Source organism: Papio anubis, chromosome 2 (genome assembly GCF_008728515.1).
Source record: "Papio anubis isolate 15944 chromosome 2, Panubis1.0, whole genome shotgun sequence".
Classification (NCBI taxonomy): domain Eukaryota; kingdom Metazoa; phylum Chordata; class Mammalia; order Primates; family Cercopithecidae; genus Papio; species Papio anubis.
The window spans coordinates 118206515-118228866 of record NC_044977.1 but is presented as its reverse complement, the minus strand read 5'-3'; the positions used below and the strand labels follow the sequence as shown (position 1 = coordinate 118228866).

At 39.0% G+C, this 22352-nt stretch overlaps 1 protein-coding gene and 1 non-coding gene across 5 annotated transcripts in view; one reads left to right on the top strand and one right to left on the bottom strand.

Moving 5' to 3' along the window:
- The window catches only part of ECT2 (epithelial cell transforming 2), an 80812-nt gene that overhangs the window by 16114 nt on the left and 42346 nt on the right, over positions 1-22352 (top strand). For all 4 annotated transcript variants that reach the window (XM_003894820.3, XM_009201353.3, XM_009201351.4 and 1 more), the window contains 2 exons: positions 11066-11202; positions 16016-16135. In XM_003894820.3, the coding sequence (XP_003894869.1) occupies positions 11066-11202; positions 16016-16135 (257 nt within the window). The remainder of the gene's footprint in view (positions 1-11065; positions 11203-16015; positions 16136-22352) is intronic.
- Positions 13348-13478, bottom strand: LOC116273998. Its single transcript, XR_004182481.1, has one exon. It is a non-coding gene; the product is annotated as a small nucleolar RNA SNORA72 (small nucleolar RNA).

Below are 22352 nucleotides of genomic sequence, written 5' to 3'. Positions count from 1 at the left end.
TGTAGAGATGGGGTTTCACCATGTTGGCCAGGCTGGTCTTGAACTCCTGATCTTAAGTGATCCACCCACCTTGGCCTTCCAAACTGTTGGGATTACAGGTCTGAGCCACTGTGCCCAGCCTCATTTTTTTTTTTTTTTTCTGTTTTTTTTGAGACAGGGTTTCCCTCTGTTACCCAGGCTGGAGTGCAGTGGCGTGATCTCGGCTTTCTGCAACCTCTGCCTCCTGAGTTGAAGCAATTTTCTTGCTTCTGCCTCCTGAGTAGCTGGGAATACAGGCGCACACCATCACAGCCTAATTTTTGTATTTTTAGTAGAGACGGGGTTTCACCATATTGGTCAGGCTGGTGTTGAATTCCAGGCCTCGGGTGATCCGCCTGCCTCAGCCTCCCAAAGTGCTGGGATTACAGGAGGGAACCACCATGCCCAGCTCCCCGGCCTTTTAATTCATTTCTTATTCCTCACCCCCAACTTTTTGTTTTTTTTTTTTTGGACACAGGGTCTCGTACTGTCATCCAGGCTGGAGTGCAGTGGCGTGATCACAGCTCACTGCAACCTTGAATTCCTGGCATCAACCAATCCTCCCACCTCAGCTTCCCTAGTAGCTGGGATTACAGGCATGCTACCGTGCCCAGCTAATTTTTATTTTTTATCGAAATAAAAATGTTACAGTGAACCATGATTGCGTCACAGAACTCTAGTCTCGCTATGTTGCCCCAGCTGCAGCCCCTTTCCCTCCCTGACTTTTTTTTCACTGAACATGCATTGCTCTTCATCAGGAATAAAATAAAGGGAAAAAAATCTCCATGAAACCTATAAAATGACAAAGATTTGGGGAAAACAGGAAATTCTACTCAGGAAGCAAGAAGATTATACTAAAGAACTTAATAAATAGGGGCTCATTATCCTTCCCCAAGGAAGATAAAAATCACAGAATTCCTAGGTTAGGACATCTCGTTCAGGAATGTCTGGCTACATAATTTGCAGAGCCCAGTGTAAAATGAAAACGCAGAACTTCCTGTTAAAAAAACTATCAAGAACTTCAAGATAGTAATAGTGGAGTGTTAAACCAAGTGCAAGGCCTTCTAAGGATGGGGCTCTCCATGAAGCTGGTCCTATGTCTAGGGGCTCCCTAACCTGGCTGGTCCTCAGAATCACCTGAGGAACTTTTTTTAAAGAATGAGACATAATTTACATGCCATAAATTTCAGCATTTTAAAGTGTAAAATACAGTGGTTTTTAGTATACTCATGAAAATGTACAACTATCACTATCTAATTCCAGAACATTTTTACCACTCCAAAAAGAAACCCCATACTCATGAGCAGTCGCTTCTCATACCGTCACTCTCTGTCACCACCAATGTATTTTCTGTCTCTGTGGATTTGCCTACTCTGAACCTTCATATAAATGGAATCAAAAAAAGATGGTTCGCTCTGTCTTCTTTCACTTAACATGTTTTCAGTACTTCATACCATTTTGTGGCTTAGTTATATGTATATACCATATTTGATTTATTGATGGATATTTGGGTTGTTTTCACTTTTTGGCTATTATAAGTAATACTGCTGTGAACATTCTTGTGCACGTTTTTGTGTGAACATGTTTTGGCAATATGCCTAGGAGTAGAATTGCTGGGTCAATTCTACCACCCCAGAAAAAACTCCGCTCTTTAACCATCCCACAGAGTTTGAGATGAGCCTAAACAAATGTTAAGGAGCATTTCTACAATTTAACACTAATTTCAAAAAGGTGAGCTACTCTTTTGTGAAGATTATCAAAACCCAAACATAAATGACTGTTTCCTCCTTTTATCTGTCCCTCTCAAGTGAACATAAATGAACACTGGATCATCAATAATCATCACAAAGAACCCACACAAACAAGGGTCAAGTGTGACTGTGCAGGATGGCCTGAAATGGGCTAGGACAGACAGAGGTGAAGCAGAGGAGGGACCAAGCTGAGACCTTCCCTATGGGATGGGTGACAGGTAATGGGACACAGAGTGCTGGACAGCACAGGGAAGAGAGAAAGCGGGAGGGATGAGGAATGGCAGTGGTGTTGAGGCACCTGAGGAAACACCACAAATACCTTTAGCTTTATCACAACCCTAACACTTTTTTTTGCTTTCCTGTTAGAGCATAATTAGGGCCAGGTGTCCCTCTAATATTTGGCCAACCCCTTCACTCTTTACCCTTTATCTATGAACCCTCTTCCAACAGGAAACCTTAGCTAGAGCCTGCTGTCAATGCTCCAGGAATCCAAGGGACTCGCCTCAACCCCCTGTGAGAAAGATCTGTGTGTGTTCTCATACCTGTGCTCTCCTCGGCCTGATTGAAGCCACAGATCTGGCAGATGCTCTGGACCCACTTATTCATGTCCTCTTCTGTCTCAGCCACCAGGTAAAAGGTGCGCTCGCTGGTCTTGACGTCAAACACAAAACTATCCTGCAGCTCCTTCTTGTTAAAGGTCAGGCCTGCATCCACCTGCTCACAGAAGTTCAGGTTGATGATCCGCAGAGGCTTCTTGGAGTGATCGTTCTTGTAGTATTCCAGAACATCTGGGTCACCGCTCATCCGGCCACTCCGTAGGATAAACCAGCGTTTCTTCCAGGCCTAAATCATATCAGGAAGGAGTAAGAAGAGGGGGAAGAAGTCATTAGTTATTTCAAAGCTTTTTTCTTTCAGAGACAGGTCTTGCCCTGTTGCCCAGGCTGGAGTGCAGTGGCACAATCAAAGCTCATTGTAATCTTGAACTCCTGGGCTCAAGCAATCCTCCCACCTCAGCCTCCCGGGTGGCTGGGACTACAAACGCACACCACCACGCCCAGCTAATTAAAAAATTTTTTTGTAGAGGCAAGGTCTTGCTCTGTTGCCTAGGCTGGTCTCAAATTCCTGGTCTCAAGAGATCCTCCCAACTCAGCCTCCTAAAGCGCTTGGATTATAAGTATGAACCACTGTGCCTGACCTTAAAGCATTTTTTTTTTTTTTTTGAGATGGAGTTTCACTCTTGTTGCCCAGGCTGGAGTGCAATGGCATGATCTTGGCTCACCGCAACCTCCACCTCCAGTGTTCAAGCAATTCTCCTGCCTCAGCCTCCCGAGTAGCTAGGATTACAGGTATGTGCAACCATGCCTGACTAATTTTGTGTTTTTAGTTGAGACAGGGTTTCTCCACATTGGTCAGGCGGGTCTTCAACTCCTGACCTCAGGTGATCTGCCTGCCTTGGCCTCCCAAAAATGCTGGGATTACAGACGTGAGCCACCGCACCCGCACGACCTTAAAGCTTTTAATAGGTTCTCAGATATCGTAGGTTAAAGATGGGGGCTGTGGGACCTGCAGGTGCCACGTGACCTGTCCCCTTTTCAGAATTCCCAGGTTTCAAAACTGGAGGATTATTTTAGAATGCATGTTTGTGCAGCATCTTACTATGTAAACAGGGTCTTATCACTATAAAGTAAGATGTGGCATTTCCACTGTTTAGATCAGGAAGTTAGATGATGACACTTCAGAGCAACTATTTCTTTAGGCTAGAATACAGATCCAAACTCATAGCATTTTTAGGTAAGGGAGAACTTGCAAAGCCATAATCAGTTTATCCATGGGAACCCCCACTAAGGCAGGGTGAGTTGAAGTAACAATGTTATACACAGTAAGTAGCAGAAAAACAAGTTGTCTAACTTTTTAGTACAACCTGCTTTTAACCAAAACATGATGCCTTAGAAGAATCACAGACAAACTGCTCTAAAACATGTAACCTCAGGACTTTTTTTTTCCTGTCTTGTTCACTGGTGTTTCCTTAGTCCTTATGATAATGCCTTGTACCTACTAAGCTTTCAATATGTATTACTGAATGAGTAAACTCCTTATACCATTCCACACATAGAACTGAACAGGTGATTACATATTCTCTCAAGTTGTCTTCTACATTCCATTTCTTCAGCAAGACTGAGTAATCTGTAAGCAGACATCACACAAAGACTACATATAAAAGAGACCTGGGTTCAGTCTATGCTTTACCACTGACTTGCTCTGTGAATTTTTTTTTTTTTTTTTGAGATGGAGTTTCACTCTGTCACCCAGGCTGGAGTGCAATGGCATGATCTTGGCTTACTGCAACTTCTGCCTCCTGGGTTCAAGCGATTCTCCTGCCTCAGTCTACCAAGTAGCTGAGATTACAGGTGCCCAACACCACACCTAGCTAATTTCTGTATTTTTAGTAGAGACAGGGCTTCACCATGTTGGCCAGGCTAGTCTCAAACTCCTGACCTCAGGTGATCCACCTGCCTCAGCCTCCCAAAGTGCTGGGATTACAGGTGTGAGACACTGCACGCTGGCACTGTGTGATTTTTGATTAAGTCATTTACCTCTTTGAATCCTGCCTCATCTATATAATGAAAATCACTACCACTACCACCACCATCTGCCCTACCTACCTCATAGGGTTATTATGCAAATGAGCTCAAAGCACTTTGTATACACCCTGAAGCACTACAAATGTCAAGGATTTGATTATCACAATTCTTTAGACCCCATGGGATCTACACTCTGTTAATTCTACCATCTTTTCACTCTCACCTTTCATCCCTGTCCTAATTTCTTTCCTTATCCAACTCTGTTTCTGCAATCCATTATCATAATCATTCCCTTGCTTCTTTCTCCATTCCTCTTATTTACCCAGCAAACCCCAGCTAAGTCTAATGCTCTGCCAGCTCTGTTTCCACTTGGCTGTACATAGATGGAGAAAATCATATGACCATGCTGACTGGTCTCACTTTTACTTCAAGTGGCCCCTCATGTTGCCCAACAATCCTACTATATTTACCTAGTTAATGACTTTCTCCTGTTCTTTGGCAACAATCTCTTAGCTTCTCTCTTTAAACCTCCAATGCCTCCACTCTTTTATATCTTATTTCATGAGAAAACATAAACAATCAAAAGAAAATTTACACATGTTCCATGACTACATTTACCATCCTGCCTACACCTGTAGCCTAGTAACACACTAGGGAGCATAAACAGTCCTTCCAATCAAGGCCAACCATCTTCCACTTGTGCACAAGGACATCACTTCAACAATTCTCCCCTTCTTCAGAATCGTTGCATTTTTCCTCCTGACTAGGATGATTCCCATCAAGACAACTTTTCCTATCTCAGAAGAAAAAATTAAAAGCTTGACTTGATCCCACAATTCTTCACCAACTATGGCCCAGTTTTTCTACTTCTCTTTATAGTTATACTTCAAAGAGTATTCTATACTACTAATCTTTGTTTCCTCCCATCCTATTTGAAGGCACTCTAATCAGGCTATCCCCCACCCCGCCACCACCCCAATTGCACCACTGAAATAGCTCATCAAAGGTGTCAAAGACTTCAGTGCTGATAAATCAACTCATGGGCCTTAACCTGATCTCTCTTGATCTCTCTCCAACATCTGACAACAGTTTATTATTCCATTCTCCTTGAAACACTTTCTTCACCTGGCTTCAGCATGCACTCTCAACTCTCCTTCTATCTACCGGGCCTCTCTTTTTCAGTCTCCAGTGCTGGTTCCTCTTCATCTCCCTGACCTCCAAACATTAGAATGCCCCAATGCTCAGTTCTGAGATTTTTTTTTTTTCCTACACCCACTCTCTAGGTCATTTTATTCAGTTTCACAGCTTTAAAAAACCATCAAACTGCTGTGATTCCCAAATTTGTATCTCTAGCCCTAGAGCTGTATATCCAACTCCTCACTAGTAGGTATCTCAAAATTAATGTGTTCAAAACTGAGGTCCTGACATCTCCCAGATCTGCTCTTCCTGCACTCTCTCCTATCTCAGTTACCTGCACCTTCGGCATTCCAGCTGTCAGACCAAAAATCTAGATATCATAGTTGACTCCTTTCATACTCTACATCTAACCCATCAGCAAATCCTGTCAGTTCAGACTTCAGAATATATCAACGATGAGCTTGCTTCTCCTCACCTCCACTGTTGCTCGCCTGGTCTAGTCCACCATTTTGTAAGTTTTCCTGCTTCCACCCTTTCATCCTGCAGTCTATCCTCCACTGCAAAATCAGAAAGCAGGAAGTAAATCAGAACATGCCACTTCTCCACTCACAATCTGCAATGGCTGTTCATCTCACTCAGAGTAAAGCCAAAGTCCCCACAATGGCCCACAGGCCTGATAGGACTGAGCCTCATCCCACCCCTGGCCTCAGCTCCTGCTGCCCTCTGCCTTGCCTATTCTGCTCTGGCCATGTGGCCTTACACACTGTCAGGCATGCTCCTGCCTTACGGTCTTTAGTTGTTTCCTGGCCCTGGAACACTCCTCCCCCAGATATTTCCTTTGCTTATTCTTTTTTTCAAGTCCTTATTCAAATGTCACATTATTGGACAGGCTATTCCTGGTCCCCAGTGCTCCCACTCTCTTTCCCCCTTACCCTGCTTTACTGGTCTCACAAAGCATGTATAACCCTAAAAGATACCAATTTTTATGACTTCTCCGCACCCAGCTCCCAGAAAGTAAACTCCACCAGGACAAGGATTGGTTCTTTTTATTCCATGATGCATCCTTGGTATTTAGAATATTGCCTGGCACACAGCTAGTAATCTTATATATATATGTGTGTGTGTGTGTGTGTGTGTGTGTGTGTGTGTGTGTGTGGAGAGAGAGAGAGAGAGAAATGAATCATTTTCTGACATGAAATCCTTATAGTATCTAGCAGGTCAAAGGAGACATAACTGGTGCCCAATAAGCCTTATATTGAAATGAAAATTGAGGTATAGCCAGATAGGATGGAACTGAGAAAAATAAAAATAAGTACTATTTATTTACAGTCATTTAAAATCTTGACCAGGTCACTGCTTTCAGAATTATGTGTGTACTTCTGTGTGCTGCAGGTGCACACATAGACACGTAGCGTATGGGCACCAAGGGCATTTTTAAAAGATCTGTTTATAGTTCAGCTGGTGTTTCAGTTGATGTGTCCCCTTTAGTCTTGTCTCTGTGGAAAGAGCTGTCCCCAAATCTCTGGTGTGCAGGTGCAAGCACAAACAAACACAGACACCCTCATGCATAAGAAAACCATGTTTGCTACAGATAACATCAGAGACTGTCAGGTTTTGCTTCCAAGGAAGTGGTGTAGGCTGATAAATGGCTGCCTACAAAATACTGATGTATTTATGACAGAGTCAGCAAGGCTGTCTAGTCTAGTCCCAAATTCACACATCCCTCTTCCACCACAACACCTTCTCTCCAATTCCACATTTTAATTTATTTATTTATATATTTTTCAGAGTGCCTAGGCTGGTGTGCAGTGTCGTCATCTCGGCTCACTGTAACCTCCGCCTCCCAGGTTCAGGTAATTCTCCTGCCTCCGCCTCTCTTCAGTAGATGGGATTACAGGAATGTGCCACTATGCCCAGCTAATTTTGTATTTTTAGTAGAGACGTGGTTTCACCATGTTGGTTAGGCTGGTCTTGAACTCCTAACCTTAATTGATTTGCTCACCTCAGCCTCCCAAAGTGCTGGGATTACAGGCATGAGCCATGGCATGGGGCACCGCCATGTGTTTTTAAAAAGCCAAACAATTCAGAACCAAGTACAACTTCTCTGATCCATTCATCTGAAGTGGACCTCTACTTCCTCGGAACCTTCATAATGTTTTTTGTGTACTTTTCAAGGCATGTCAGTTTTTACAACAATTAGGAGTGTTTTCGTACTTGTCTCTTCCCAACTAGGTCATGAACAAAATTTTTTATTGCCAAACCTTTCTTACCTCTCTCACCTCAATTATGTTTCCTTCCTCCATCGCTCTTTCCCTCCTTTGTTTCCTTATATCCGACAAATATTTATTCAGTGCTTACTATGCTCTAGGCATTATTCTAATGCTGAGGATACAGCATGAATTCCTGGTCTTACAGAATTTACAGGAGCACTAAAAATTACCTATTATTCTCCAAATAGTAAGTCAGGTAATTTCATGACTTTATGTGTTTGCACAAGCTATGGCTTCTGCCTAGAAAGGCTTTCACCTTACCTAATCCATCTGGAGAATTTCTATGTTCTCTCAGTGCCAGCACAAATGTCACTTCTCCTGGAAGGCCTTTATTGACTCCCCAAGGTAGAGCTCGGGCTTCTGCTTGTGTTCCCTTACTAACCTGTGCTTACCCCACATTGGCATTTCTTCCCCCGGGTTTGACATTTCTACTCCCTGCTTTGGCATTTCCAATGCTTATATTTCTTTCTCCCCTTTAAATTCTGAGCATCCTGAGGTTAAGGTCCAACGTGGCCAAAAACTACATGGCAGAGTGCTTAACACATATGGGAGCTCAGAGAAGATCTGATTTTTTAAATGCCATGAATATGTTAATTTATTCAAATTAATAAAACAAAATATATGTAAGCTTTCACAGTAGGAAGTAGAAAAGAAGGACAGCAAGAGGATTGCAGAAAAAAGAATATTATAAAGATGTGTAATAGATTCTCTATGGTGTGAGTTCTTTGGTACCTTGTTTCCCTTCATTCTGATAAGTGCAGTACCCATGTAATAAATATTTATAAGGGGGTCTGGGAGCTTCACCTGAAAAGTATCCCATGATACAAAAATGAAAGATTGCTGTTGGATTACTGACACATAATGCAAGGAGAATATGAGACATGAGTCCTGAATATGCTATTTTTTTTTTTTTTGAGACGGAGTCTCGCTCTGTCGCCCAGGCTGGAGTGCAGTGGCCGGATCTCAGCTCACTGCAAGCTCCACCCTCCCGGGTTCACGCCATTCTCCTGCCTCAGCCTCCCGAGTAGCTGGGACTACAGACGCCCGCCACCTCGCCCGGCTAGTTTTTTGTATTTTTAGTAGAGACGGGGTTTCACCGTGTTAGCCAGGATGGTCTCGATCTCCTGACCTTGTGATCCGCCCGTCTCGGCCTCCCAAAGTGCTGGGATTACAGGCTTGAGCCACCGCGCCCGGCCTTGAATATGCATTTTAGGCAAGAAAATAAACCACTGAAGTAAACAGATATGACAAGTATACTCATATATTAGGTGCTCTATAAAATAGATTCCCCAGTTTCAGGTCATTGCCTAGACACAAAATAATTAAATTAGATCAGTGCATCTCAGTTTTTTCCCACTGAAGTATATTCTGTAATGGCAGAGGCTTCTGGGTCTGGTGAGTGTAGCCTAAAATAATGTTTGGCAAGTGGGAAATTTTTTTGAATTCTGTTTTGTTTAAAAAGCACTCGCACTGGGCACGGTGGCTCATGCCTGTAATCCCAGCACTTTGGGAAGTCGAGGAGGGCGGATCACAAGTTCAGGAGCTCAAGACCAGCCTGACCAACATGGTGAAACCCCATCTCTACTAAAAATACAAAAATCAGCAGGGTGTGGTGACGTGTGCCTGTAATTCCAGCTGCTCAGGAGGCTGAGGCAGGTGAATCACTTGAACCCAGGAGGTGGAGGTTGCAGTGAGCCCAGATGACACCACTGCACTCCAGCCTGGGGGACAGAGTGAGACTCCATCTCCAAAAAAAAACACTCAGAACTCTATAGTACATAATTGTTTTCATATAAAAGCATTTAAAATTGTTTATCATTGAATAAAATTGATATGCTAGAAATATATATTATGGTTGTCACCCATTTCTATTTTATGTTATATATTCCTTTTCCTATTGAAAAACTTGCTATTAGGTGATTCTATATATAATGTTAAAGTATTCTAACCATATTAACAGTAAGAAAATGTATTTTAAGCTTTTATACATTAAAAAGATATATATCTCTCTATTTTTTTTTTTGAGATGGAGTCTCACTTAGTTGCCAGGCTGGAGTGCAGTGGCGCGGGAGTGCAGTTGGCGTGGGAGTGCAGTGGCATGATCTTGGCTCACTGCAACCTCCACCTCCTGGGTTCAAGTGATTCTCCTGCCTCAGCCTCCTGAGTAGCTGGGATTATAGGCATGTGCTACCATGCCCAGCTAATTTTTGTATTTTTAGTAGAGATGAGGTTTTGCCATGTTGGCCAGGCTGGCCTCGAACTCCCGACCTCAAGTGATCTGTCGTCCTCAGCCTCCCAAAGTGTTGGGATTACAGGTGTGAGCCACCATGCCTGGCCGCAAATTTTTTTCTTTCATGAAATGTATATGAAATACACTGTTGCATCCTCTTTCCACTATACTGGTTGTTTTATATTACGTTAAGATAGTTTGAACTAACAAAGAATTTTCAGTTAATATTGAATTTTTTGTGGGGGGCTTCTTTTTGACATATGTATGTGACAAGTTTTCGTTATTGTAATGGTGTAATCACAACAACTTTTTCCTCCTTTTTACATGTAAGTAGTTTTACCTCTCCTTTTCTATTTTATTATTTAGCTGTACAAAGATTCATATACCTTTTACCCAGATTTCCCAAAGGGACATATTCTGCCATGTTTGCTTTAGCATTCATTCAGTCAAAATCTCTTTTTCTAAACACAAATACAATACAGACATGCGTGTGTATTTTTAATATATATACTGTTTGAGAGTAAGCTGCAGACATGATACGCCTTTAGCTCTGAGTACTTAAATGTCTGTTTCCTATAATAGAGACACATTTCTTAAATAACTGTATTACTTATTACATTATTATAGTAAGGAAATTAACATTAATACTATGTACTATTTTGTAGACTTCAAATTTCATCAGTTATCCTAAAAAGTCTTAATGTCCTTTTTAGCAAAAGGAAAAAATTTTTTTCTTTTTGATCTAGGATCCAATCCGGGATACACATTTGTTAGGTTGTCTCTCTTTAGTCTTCTCGAACCTGGAACAGTTCCTTAGTCTTTCTTTATTTTTAATAACCTTGACATTTTTGAAGAGTACAGGCCATTTAGTGGAATGCCTACCAATTGGAGTCAGTGATATTTTTGACCATTTTTTTTTCTGGCCTTAGCCTATGAGAAAAAATTTCTTTAATGGAAATCTGTATGGTGGTATATTATAACAGTAGGTTTTCTCTCCTTTTTATCTTGTTAAGTGTATGTTATGTTTGGTATTTATATTTGGCTTCCATTAAATCTTTCCACCTTTTAACATTTCAGACACCCCAAAGTCTTGTACTAAGTCTTCTAAAAACTCCACTCCAGTTCCTTCAAAGCAGTCAGCAAGGTGGCAAGTTGCAAAAGAACTTTATCAAACTGAAAGTAATTATGTTAATATATTGGCAACAATTATTCAGGTAAGTATGAGTTTGATTGGAAAATGATTTCTGTTCCAGTGTTCCTAAGTAAACAAAATCTAGGTGATATTATTTCTTACAAGAAAATTATATAAACATACAATTTGAACATGGAAATTAAAAATGGAAATGTGTGACAAAAGCTGCTGTTAGGGAAATGTCATAACTGTAATATTACCTTTTATTTATTCAGAAATATTTTTATTATTTTTATTAATTATTTTTAATAACTAAAGCGAACAGAACTCAGTAGGTGATCTCAGAGGGTATCTATCAGGTTTAATTGAGAATTTTGCAGGTTCCTTGTCAAGGTACTACATTTATATTTGGAAACGATAGATAACTTTTTCTGAAATTATGTGTTCTAAGAGTCATTGCTTTTAGTACTGTATATATGTGAAAAACATTGCCTATACAATAGCAGTGAAGCATAACAGTGTTGATATAAGTAGTTTTTTTCAGTAATCATTTCATGTGACACATGAAATATGCAGTGGTTAGTTATAAATAGATGTTAACTCATTGCTTATCAATATTAAAATAAAGTTATTTCTGAAGAAAAACAGCTCTAATGAATCCTTGTAGGATGAGATTATAGAAGATATTAAGGAATAAACTGAAATTTAAGATTCTGAAAGACAATAATAGGTCATTATGTTGGTATCTGTAGAAAGAAGGAAGAAGTCTGTTTTAGGTAATAAAAGAGATAGGTTGACATACTGTTAAGAAAACGAAGTTGAAAAGACCAAGCTTATCTTTCAATAGAAAACAATAGGGAGTTTCTGATTTGGGTTTAGTTTTTAATTGACCTTTATTTGAATTCACAAAATAACTCATTAAGGTCCAATTTAATAGCCTTTAAGTTGCTTGTACCATTGATAAAATGTATGGATAAGAAATGGAAAGACTTCTTACTTGATGGTCATAGAGAGGTTATTTTTCACGGTTAATTATTTGTTTAGCAGCAGTCAGGGTTTTATGAGGTTCTTTGCTGTGTTAGATTTATCTTAAGTCACCTTTGCTCTTCTTTCTCAAGGGAAATCACGCTAGATAGATGAGTTTCTTGTTGAAGTTTTTATAGTGATTCAAAATGTGGTTGAGTAGCAAAAAATCTCTTTGGCATATACTATTCATGTATTTTAGTAGCATTTATTGCTTAGAAATGTAAATCCTTTCAGGCCATGGTAAAATGCATTGAAGTTTCAGAATTCTCATTTGCATATCAATTAAATTCACTAAAACTCCTTTTAAAAAAGCTCATGAAATTATTAGACTGGAGAAGGTTTCATACCACTGTGCATAGTATAAACTCATCAAAGGTTTTATTTAAAAGATTGTGGCCTAAATTCATGATAGAATTCTCTCTTTAAGTTTTTTTTTTTGTACCGACTGGGTCTTTCTATGTTGCCCAGGCTGGTCTCAAACTCCTGTGCTCAGGTGATCCTCCTGCCTCAGCCTTCCAAAGTGTTGTGATTATAGGCATGAGCCACTGTGCCCAGCCCATGATAATACTCTCCTTAAAGAACTTTGTTTTAGGACTGATATTTTCCTTTTTGGGGGGATAGGATTTGGAATAACTTAATTATAACTTATCCTCAAAATTAAATAAATATCCGGAGGCTTATTCCACATACTACTTAGATGCCTAATTAATATAAAGTACTATGCTAAGTGTTAAATATATTTTTTTTGTTGTTTTAAAGAACTTTTTACTAGAAGAGGAGATAAAACATACACAATTATACTTACCAAATGGAACGTATCAGCATAATAAAGGAATTAAGGTATTAGATTTGTAAAGTGAGAGTTTTACTGCTCGTTTAGTTTAGGGAAGGTGTTGGGCTGGAATTTTCTGTGTGTTGTGCATCAGAAAAAGCTTCATACAGAAGGTAATGATTGAAGTGAACTTTTTTTCTAGAAAATAAAAATATGGTAATTTTACAGTTTATTTAATAGCAACTGGTACATATGAAATTTCCCTCCTTTAGTAATGCCTTTTTTTGACAGAAGTTTGCAAATTAGCACTGATTGTTTGTAAAAGTTACTAGATTAGCTGTACTGTCGTTTTCCTTAAGGCTGACCAAAGATAACCTAGAATCACAGCCCTCAGATGGTCATACAAAATGATCATATAAGTCAGAGCTGGTTTTTCACCAGCATTTATAAAAACAGACCTAGGGAAGGAGGTAGGTCCAAGACACATGCATGGTCTTAATATAGTGAATGTTTAGTTTGTCCTTACTATTATAAAATCAAAACAGTGAGAATATTCACAGTGAAGTGAATTTTAAAGTATGAATATGATTGGTACAAGTAGAAGATATAGATGAGAAGTCTCTGAGACTGAGTAAACAGTACAAGTGATCATTCAATGTATTATCGATAGCAAGGGTGGAGTAGGCATATGGATACCGTGAGAGTTGAGATGAGATGGCCTGTACCAATCTAGAGCAGGCCTTTGAACGGTGTGCTATCTTATCTGTGAGCCATAGAATAATTTTTTTTATGAGATGAGAGATCAATAATATCTGACTTGCATTTCAGAAAGATAACTTGGTTCACTTTGAAGGAGGAATTGAAGAGGGGAAATTGGGGAATCAGTGATACCAATTTGGAGGCTATTTCAGCAGTCGTGAGAGATTTTGAAGATCTGAACTTTTTAGGATAGTATCAGTGAAGATAAGAGGATAGATCTGAGAAATATTGGAAAGATAGAGTCATTGTGGTTTCAGTTTTCATTTTCACAAAGACTAATGATGTTGAACGTATTATCTTCATTTGACATCTGTATATCTTTTTTGTTGAAATAACTTCGTGTTTTTTGCCCACTTTTAAATTGGTTGTTTCCTTCTGAGTTTTGAGAATTCTTTTTTTAGAATTTTTGAGATAGGGTCTCATTCTGTTGCCCAGGCTGGAGTGCAGTGGTGCAATCTTGGTTTGGCTCACTGCAACCTCCGCCTCCTGGGTTCAAGTGATTCTCTCATCTCAGCCTCCTGAGCGCTTGGGACTACAGGCATGCGCCACCACAGCTGGCTCATTTTTGTATCTTTTGGTAGAGATGGGGTTTCACCGTATTGGCCAGGCTGGGAGAATTCTTTTTTTTTCTTTTTCTGTGAGACGGAGTCTTGCTCTGTTGCCCAGGCTGGAGTGCAGTGGCGTGATCTCAGCTCACTGCAACCTCCGCCTCCCGGGTTCATGCCATTCTCCTGCCTCAGCGTCCCAAGTAGCTGGGACTGCAAGTGCCCACCACCACGCCTGGCTAATTTTGTTTTTGTATTTTTAGTAGAGATAGGGTTTCACTGTGTTAGCCAGGATGATCTCAATCTCCCGACCTCATGATCTGCCCACCTCGGCCTCTAAAAGTTCTGGGCTTATAGGCGTGAGCCACCGTGCCTGGCCGAGAATTCTTTATATATTGTGGATACTAGTCCTTTGTCAAACATGACTCGCAAATACTTTTTCATCGTTCATAGCATATTTTTTTAATTCTCTCAAGTGTCTTTTGCTAAAGAAAAGTAAATTTTTATTCAAGTCTAATTTAACAGTTTTTTTCATTCATAGATTGTGATATCATGTATGAGAACTCCTTACCTAAGTTTAAGTCCTGAAGATTTTCTCCTCTGCTTTCTTCTAAAAGTTTTATAGTTTTAGGTTTTTTGTTTATGTCTGTGACCCATTTTAGTTAATTTTTGTATAAAGTTTTATATTTAGGCTGTGATTCATTTTTTGCTTATGGCAGATGGTATTGTAATACCATTTGTTGAAAGACTATCCTTCCTGCATTGAATTGCTTTTGTACCTTTGCCTAAAATTACTTGACCATATTTGCATGAGTTTGTTGCTGAATTCCCTGTTTTATTGATCTATGTATGTTTCTCCCTTCACAAATACCATACAATCTAGAACACCACAGCTTTGCAGTAAGAAGCTTCTTTGCCTTTCTGTATAAATTTTTAGAATCAGGTTTTCTATATCTGCAAAAAGTCCTGGAACTTTGATTGGCATTAAATTTATACATCAGTTTGAGGGAGAATTGACATTCTTACTGTGTTGATTCTTTCAATCCATGACCATATGTCTACATTTATTTAGGTTGTCTTTGATTTTTTTCATCAGTATACTGTAGTGTTTAGCATCATGAATGTATTTTATATTTATACTTAAGTATTTTGATTTTTTATTGTGATACTACTTTCTAAATTTTCCATTTGTAAGTTACTGGTATATAGAAGTAAAATTGATTTGTGTCTGTGCACACATATGCATGTTCTGACCTTGTATCTTACGGCCTTGCCAAACTCATTTATTAGTTCTTAGTTTTCTTCTTTTATTTTTTAGGTTGATATGAGCAGCAACGTAGATACAAACAGATCTTCTAGCTTCAAATCCAGTCTTTCCCCCAAGCCAAGCTTCTAAAAATTTTAAAACATTTAGCACATGTGTTAAGTATGTCTGGAGGCAACAGATTGCTTGTTGCTTTCATCCTTAGTAACTTAAATACAAAAGTAGAAATTACTCTTGTATCATACTAACGATTTTAATGATTGATTGCAGAACTGTGTGAACTTTTATTTGCTTCTAATGACATTTCATGACAAGAGCATATGTATACACATATGCACAGGTATATAAATAGAGTACATAGAATAAAATAGAATAGAAAATATGGGGAAAATGTTTCAAATTTAGGGAGAATATTTTTTATTATTACTTCCTTCTCTATTAACATCTTATGTCTCCTCTATCACTGTCTATATTTTAGGTCTTTCCTTTTTCCCACAATCTACTTAAACTAGTCTTTTTTCTCCTTTAGCTATTTCAAGTACCATTGGAAGAGGAAGGACAATGTGGTGGACGTATCCTTGCACCAGAGGAGATTAAGACTATTTTTGGTAGCATCCCAGATATCTTTGATGTACACACTAAGATAAAGGTAAATTTGTATATGTTAGATTTGTAATTTTTTTCAGATTGTACATATTTATTATGATCTTTGAGGTACTTCTGGTCAGCGAAATAAGTTTTGTACCTAAAACTTTGAGTCATTTTTCTCTGTTCCAACGCCTTATAATGTTTGTTGTTTGCTCTTGTTTGTTTTTTGAGATAGTCTCAACTCTGTCACCCAGGTTTTAGTGCATTGATGTGATCTCGACTCACAGTAACCTCTGCCACCCAGGCTCAAGCAATTCTCCCGCTGCCTAAAAGTCCTGAGTAGCTGGGCACAAGCATGTGCCACCATCCCAGCTAATTTTTGTATTTTTTTTGTAGAGATGGGTTTTGTCATGCTGCCCAGGCTGATTTTGAACTCCTGACCTCAAGTGATCCACCCGCCTCGGCCTCCCAAAGTGAGGGGATCATAGGTGTGAGCCACTGTGCCCTGCTTTTTTTTTTTTTGAGATGGAGAATACTCTCTCACCCAGGCTAGCGTGCAGTGGCGTAATCATGACTTACTGCAACCTTGACCTCCTGGGCTCAAGTGATTCTTTCACCTCAGCCTCCCCTGAAGTAACTGGGATTACAGTTACATGCTGCCATGCCTGGCTAATTTTTTAAAAAAAGTTTTTTGTAGAGATAGGGCAGGGTCTTGCTATGTTGCCCTGGCTGGTCTCAAACTCCTGGACTTAACTGATCCTTCTGCCTTAGCTTCTCAAAGTGCTAGGATTACAGCCTTGAGCCATTGCACCCAGCCTTTGTTTGCTGTTTTTTTATTTTCAGTTAATCCTACAAACAAGGAATTAAGGCTTTATAAAATCTATTCTGTAGAGACATGTTACTCCCAGTACTATTTTTTTAATGTTCCTATTGCTTTTGCTCTTGGGGTGTATATTTTTGTTTTGCTTTGGCTTGTTTTGAAAACTCTAAACTTCTAATGGACTAAGAGTTCATTTAAGTCCCTTCTCCATTTATAGGTAGGTAAATGCCAAAAGTATGTGAGACAATGCTGTCCTCTTATTAATGATTTTCCTTTGGTGAAGGGCCTGTGATTTCCAGGTGTCAGTCTCTTACAGTAAAATAATTCCTGGACAGATTTAGCTGAACTCTTAAACTACTTTTTAAGTAAGTAGTTTAGTTTTATTTCCTCTTACTTTATCTATGTAGTACTTGAGCAAAGTTAATCAGTTTTCTTTTCTAATCAACTCACATTAATGTTTATGCCACATTCCAATAAAAGAACCAATCCGAATTACAGGATGTTTTCAAATATATAAGATTGTTTTTTAGTATGCATTATAAACAAAAAATAGCAGATCTATAAATTATTAAAAATGACATTTACCAGTTGCTTGTATTTTGTGTTTTATCGGTATTGCTGGTCATATTTCAGTTAATTTCTAGATCTGAAGAGAACTCGGAAGGAGTCTATTTAAAAAGCTTAGAAAGCTAGAGAGTTTCAGGCTAGTTAATCCTATTCCAATTAGGATTCTGAATTTTTGAAGAGGAAAGTACTTTTGGAATATTTTTTGTTTTAAAAGACTTACTGAGTGGCACAAAAGCAGAATGAAGGTCAAGTAGGTTTTGTGGGTTTTTTTTTTTGTTTTTTGTTTTTGTTTTGTTTTGTTTTTGAGATGGAATCTCACACCGTCACCCAGGCTGGAGTGCAGTGGTGCGATCTCGGCTCACTGCAACCTCTGCCTCCCGGGTTCTCCTGCCTCAGCCTCCCGAGTAGCTGGAACTACAGGCATGCACCAGCATACCTGGCTAATTTTTGTGTATTTAGTGGATCTGGGATTCTGCCATGCTGACCAGGCTGGTCTTTAACTCCTGACCTCAAGTGATCCGCCTACCTCGACCTCCCAAAGTCCTGGAATTACAGGCATGAGCCACTGTGACCGGCCTGTCAAGTAGGTTTTTGTCTTGGTGTTTTGCCACTAAATTTGTGTATCAATTTGAATTTGTGTCAGTTATTTAGCTAGTCTGGACACCCTTCTATGACAAAATGTGTTATTTTATGTTTGCAGAGTCATAATCTTAATTTAGAAAATCATATTCTTTGATTCAGTGAAACTTTGAACGTTTATCACCCTTTAGTTTTCTTGTGTGTAACTTAATTCTTTAAGCTTCTTTTGTAAGATGGTACTTCAACTATTAGTTTTTCAGTTTTTTCTTTTTTTTCTTTTTTTTTTTTTTTTTGTCACCTAGGCTGGAATGCAGTGGCCTGATCTGAGCTTACTGCAACTATTTGGTTTTTTAGCTGATTTCAGGTTTGTCAAATATTTAACCATTTTAAAGCTTATGTTCTTTTCTACTGTGAAACCAGTACGTGCTGTCAAACATTTGTAAAACTCAAGAGAAAAGGAAAAAGGGAGAGAAATACACATAATTCCATTATCCAAATATGCCTAAAATTTTGGTTTATTTTCTTTGTCCTTTTAATACGTAGCAGTTTTTTTTTTTCCTGTTTTAAATGAAACCAAGCATCTGTTGAGCATTACCACATCTATTGAGCAAAAACTTGGTATTATTGTACACATTTTAGAGATGTGAAACCAGTACACACAGAGAATAATTTTCTAGAGGCAGTCATCTAATAAACGCTGGATCCAAGACTTGAACCTTTATTTGTGTAACTTCAAAGTCTTTTCTCCTAACTACTAATGCTATTTTGCTTCTTTAAAATCATGCTGAGGTACATTCTTTTAGTATGTAAATGACACCGTGTAAATGTGTCTTAAATTTGTACAGTTTTTCATATCATCTCAATACAGCAATTCCTGAAAACATTGGTGTCTCTATTTTATAATATCACATAGTGGTTAAGAATATGTAGTGGAAAAAACAGTTGTTTTTTTTTTTTTCCTCCTTTTTGAGATGAAGTCTTGCTGTTGCTCAGGCTGGAGTGCAGTGGTGCAGTCTTGGCTCACTGCAACCTCCATCTCCCGGGTTCAAATGATTCTTCTGCCTTAGCCTCCCCAGTAGCTGAGACTACAGGTGTGCACCACCACACCTAGCTGATTTTTGTATTTTTAGTGGAGGTGGGGTTTCACCATGTTGCCCAGGCAGGTCTCAAACTCCTGACCTCAGGTGATCTGCCTCTGCCTCTCAAAGTGCTTGGATTACACCACTGTGCTTGGCCTGAACAAAGCAGATTTGATTGAGTTTGAAGTCAGGTGACTTTAAGTGCTTCAGTTTTCCTGTTTATAAAATGGGATAATAATAACTGACTCATGAAGTTGGGTCAACTAATCTTCAGAAGTTTTGTGTAGTGTTAAAACTTTTTTACCCATTGTGTTTACAGCCAGTGTCTAGCATTTAGATTACTGTCAGTAAATGTTTACTGAATGACGGTCATGTTACCTTTAAATTTCAAAATCAGGACTAGCACTCAGTGTATTTTCTTATCTAAGTATTATGTAAACAACTTTAGTAGCCTCATTCTTAATTTGCTTCCAAGATCTTGTGAGCTGATGTTTCGAGTAAGATGAAAATATTTGAGGTTGTTATCTACATCTCTCTCTTTTCCTCAGTATGAATTTTTCTTTTTCAGGATTAAACATCATTAATCCTTGCTGTATAATTTTCTACTCTTAGCTGGGCACAGTGGCTCATGTCTGTAATCCCAGCACTTTGGGAGGCCGAGGCGAGTGGATTGCCTGAGCCCAGGAGTGTGAGACCAGCCTGGGCAACAAGGCAAAACCCCATCGCTACAAAAAATGCAAAAATTAGCTGGGTGTGGTGGCGCATGCCTGTAGTTCCAGCTCTTCGGGAGGCAGAGGTTGCAGTGAGTCAAGATCATGCCACAGCACTCCAGCCTGAGCAACAGAGTGAGACCCTGTCTCAAAACAAAACAAAAAATAAACCAATATTCTACTTTTACACAACTATGATGAAACAAAAGAGAGAGGGATTGATAGGAGTTCTTTTTTTTGTTGTTGTTGTTTTAATATATATATCTTTTCTTATTTTAGTGTAAGCCTCAAAGAATTGTGTACTTGTTTTAGGAACCCAGGTATGTTGGCTTACTGTGCAGTGAGCTCAGCAAAAGAGAAACCCTGGTTAAGATTAATTCTGCACTGTTACTACCTACTTAACAGTGCAGAATAAATCTTAACAAGGAAGAAAAGAAGTAAGTAGCTTAGCTTTCTTAAGCCCCATCTGTTTATGACTTCCCCACTTTTCTAATATTCTTGCCCAGGCTTTGGAATCTGCTTTGTCTTAGAACTGTAGAATTGTCCTTTCTTTTGGAGGAAAAGTTAAGAGAATCTTATGAGAATTTCTGATGTATTATAGACAAGGAGGAGGAAATACATCTCAGTCTCTGTCCTAAATTGTATCAGGCATTTTCCCCAGAAATGTTGTAAGAAATAGTGGTGTTATGAATAAAGCTATTGGGGACTCGCCTGCCAAACTGAGTCCCCCTTTCTAATGGGGCCGACTGTGGAATAACATGGAATCTGAGTCAGACAATCCTGAGTTTGAATACTGGTTCACAGCTGTTTGAATACTGGTTCACAGCTGTGTGATTTGAGGAAAGTTACTTAATCTCTCTAAGCCTTAGTTCCTTTATTACTTAGTTCCTGAGCTAATAGCAATCTTTTTTTTTTTTTTTTTTGAGATGGAGTATTGCTTGGTTGCCCAGGCTGGAGTGCAATTGCACGATCTCAGCTCACTGCAGCCTCCACTTGCTGGGTTCAAGCAATTCTCCTGCCTCAGCCTCCTGAGTAGCTGAGACTACAGGCACGTGCCACCATGCCTGGCTAATTTTTTGTATTTTTAGTAGAGACAGGGTTTCATCATGCTGGCCAGGCTGGTCTCAAACTCCTGACCTTGTGATCTTCCCACCTTGGCCTCCTAAAGTGCTGGGATTACAGGCGTGAGCCGCGGCACCTGGCCTAAGACAGCAATCTTTAGTCAACAAGCATTAGGAATTAAAAGTTAACCAGAAATGGAGCAGACTATATTTCACAGTGCCTAAAGATGATTTTGCTTTCTTAGAGCAATGTTCTTATATAAGTATTTTACAGGTTTATGGATTAATACTTGTAAAGCATTTAGAGGAATCCCTAACAGATAGTTATGCTCATAAAATCCTCTATGATGTAGAAATAATTACTTTCCTCATTTTTCAGAATAGAAAATTGAGGAACATATAGCTTAAATAACTTGTCCAAGGGCACAGAAGTAACAAGCCCAAGAGCCAGTATTTAAACCTCAGTAGTCAGTGCCAGAATTCACTGCATTGTATTGCCCCAAGATTAGACTTATTTATAATATTTCTTCCTTTTTTTTTTTTCTTTCAAGTGCAATTCTGAACAGTTCAGTCTTCCCAGTTCTTGATGTGTGTGGGCTGTTAAAATATTCTTGCTTTGAGTTTACTTTTATGCTATTGAAAGTAGTTTTTCTCCTTTTTGAACTTTACTGAATCTACTAATACAGGACAGTGATTCTTAAATTATTTTGTCTTTAGAATCCCTTTTCATTCTTAAAAATTGAGGAAGTTTTACTCATGTGGATTTTATATATTGGTATTTGCTGTATTCAAAATTTTAAAATATTATTTAAGATGTATTATTTTTAAACAGCTTTATTGAGGTACATCTTACATGTTTTTAAATTCACCTATTTAAAATACACAATTCAGGCCAGGCCTGGTGGCTCCTGCCTATAATCCCAGCACTTTGGAAGGCTGAGGCAGGAATACCGCTTGAATCTAGGAATTTGAGACCAGCTTGGTCAACATAGTGAGAACCTGTTTTTGCAAAAAATAAAGAAGTTAGCTGACTGTGGTGGCACATGCCTGTAGTCCCAGCTACTTTGGCAGGTTAGGTGGGAGGATTGCTTGAGCTTGGGAGGTTGAGGCTACAGTGAGCCGTGATTGTGCCACGGCACTCCAACCTGAGCAAAAGAGTAAGACCCTGTCTCAAAAAAAAAAAAAAAAAAAATTAAATATAAGATACAATTCAGTTATTTTAATAACTTAACCAAGTGGTACAACTGTCACCATAAATCCACTCTAGGACATTTTCACTACCCACCCCAAATAAGATGTCTCCTTACAATTAATCTTTATTTCTACGCCCAGCCATAGGCAACCACTAATGTACTTTCTGTATCTATGATTTTGCGTTTTCTAGACATTTTATATCTTTAATATGTTATACATTGATACTATGTATATACACATAGCATATAGATATACTATTTGATACACT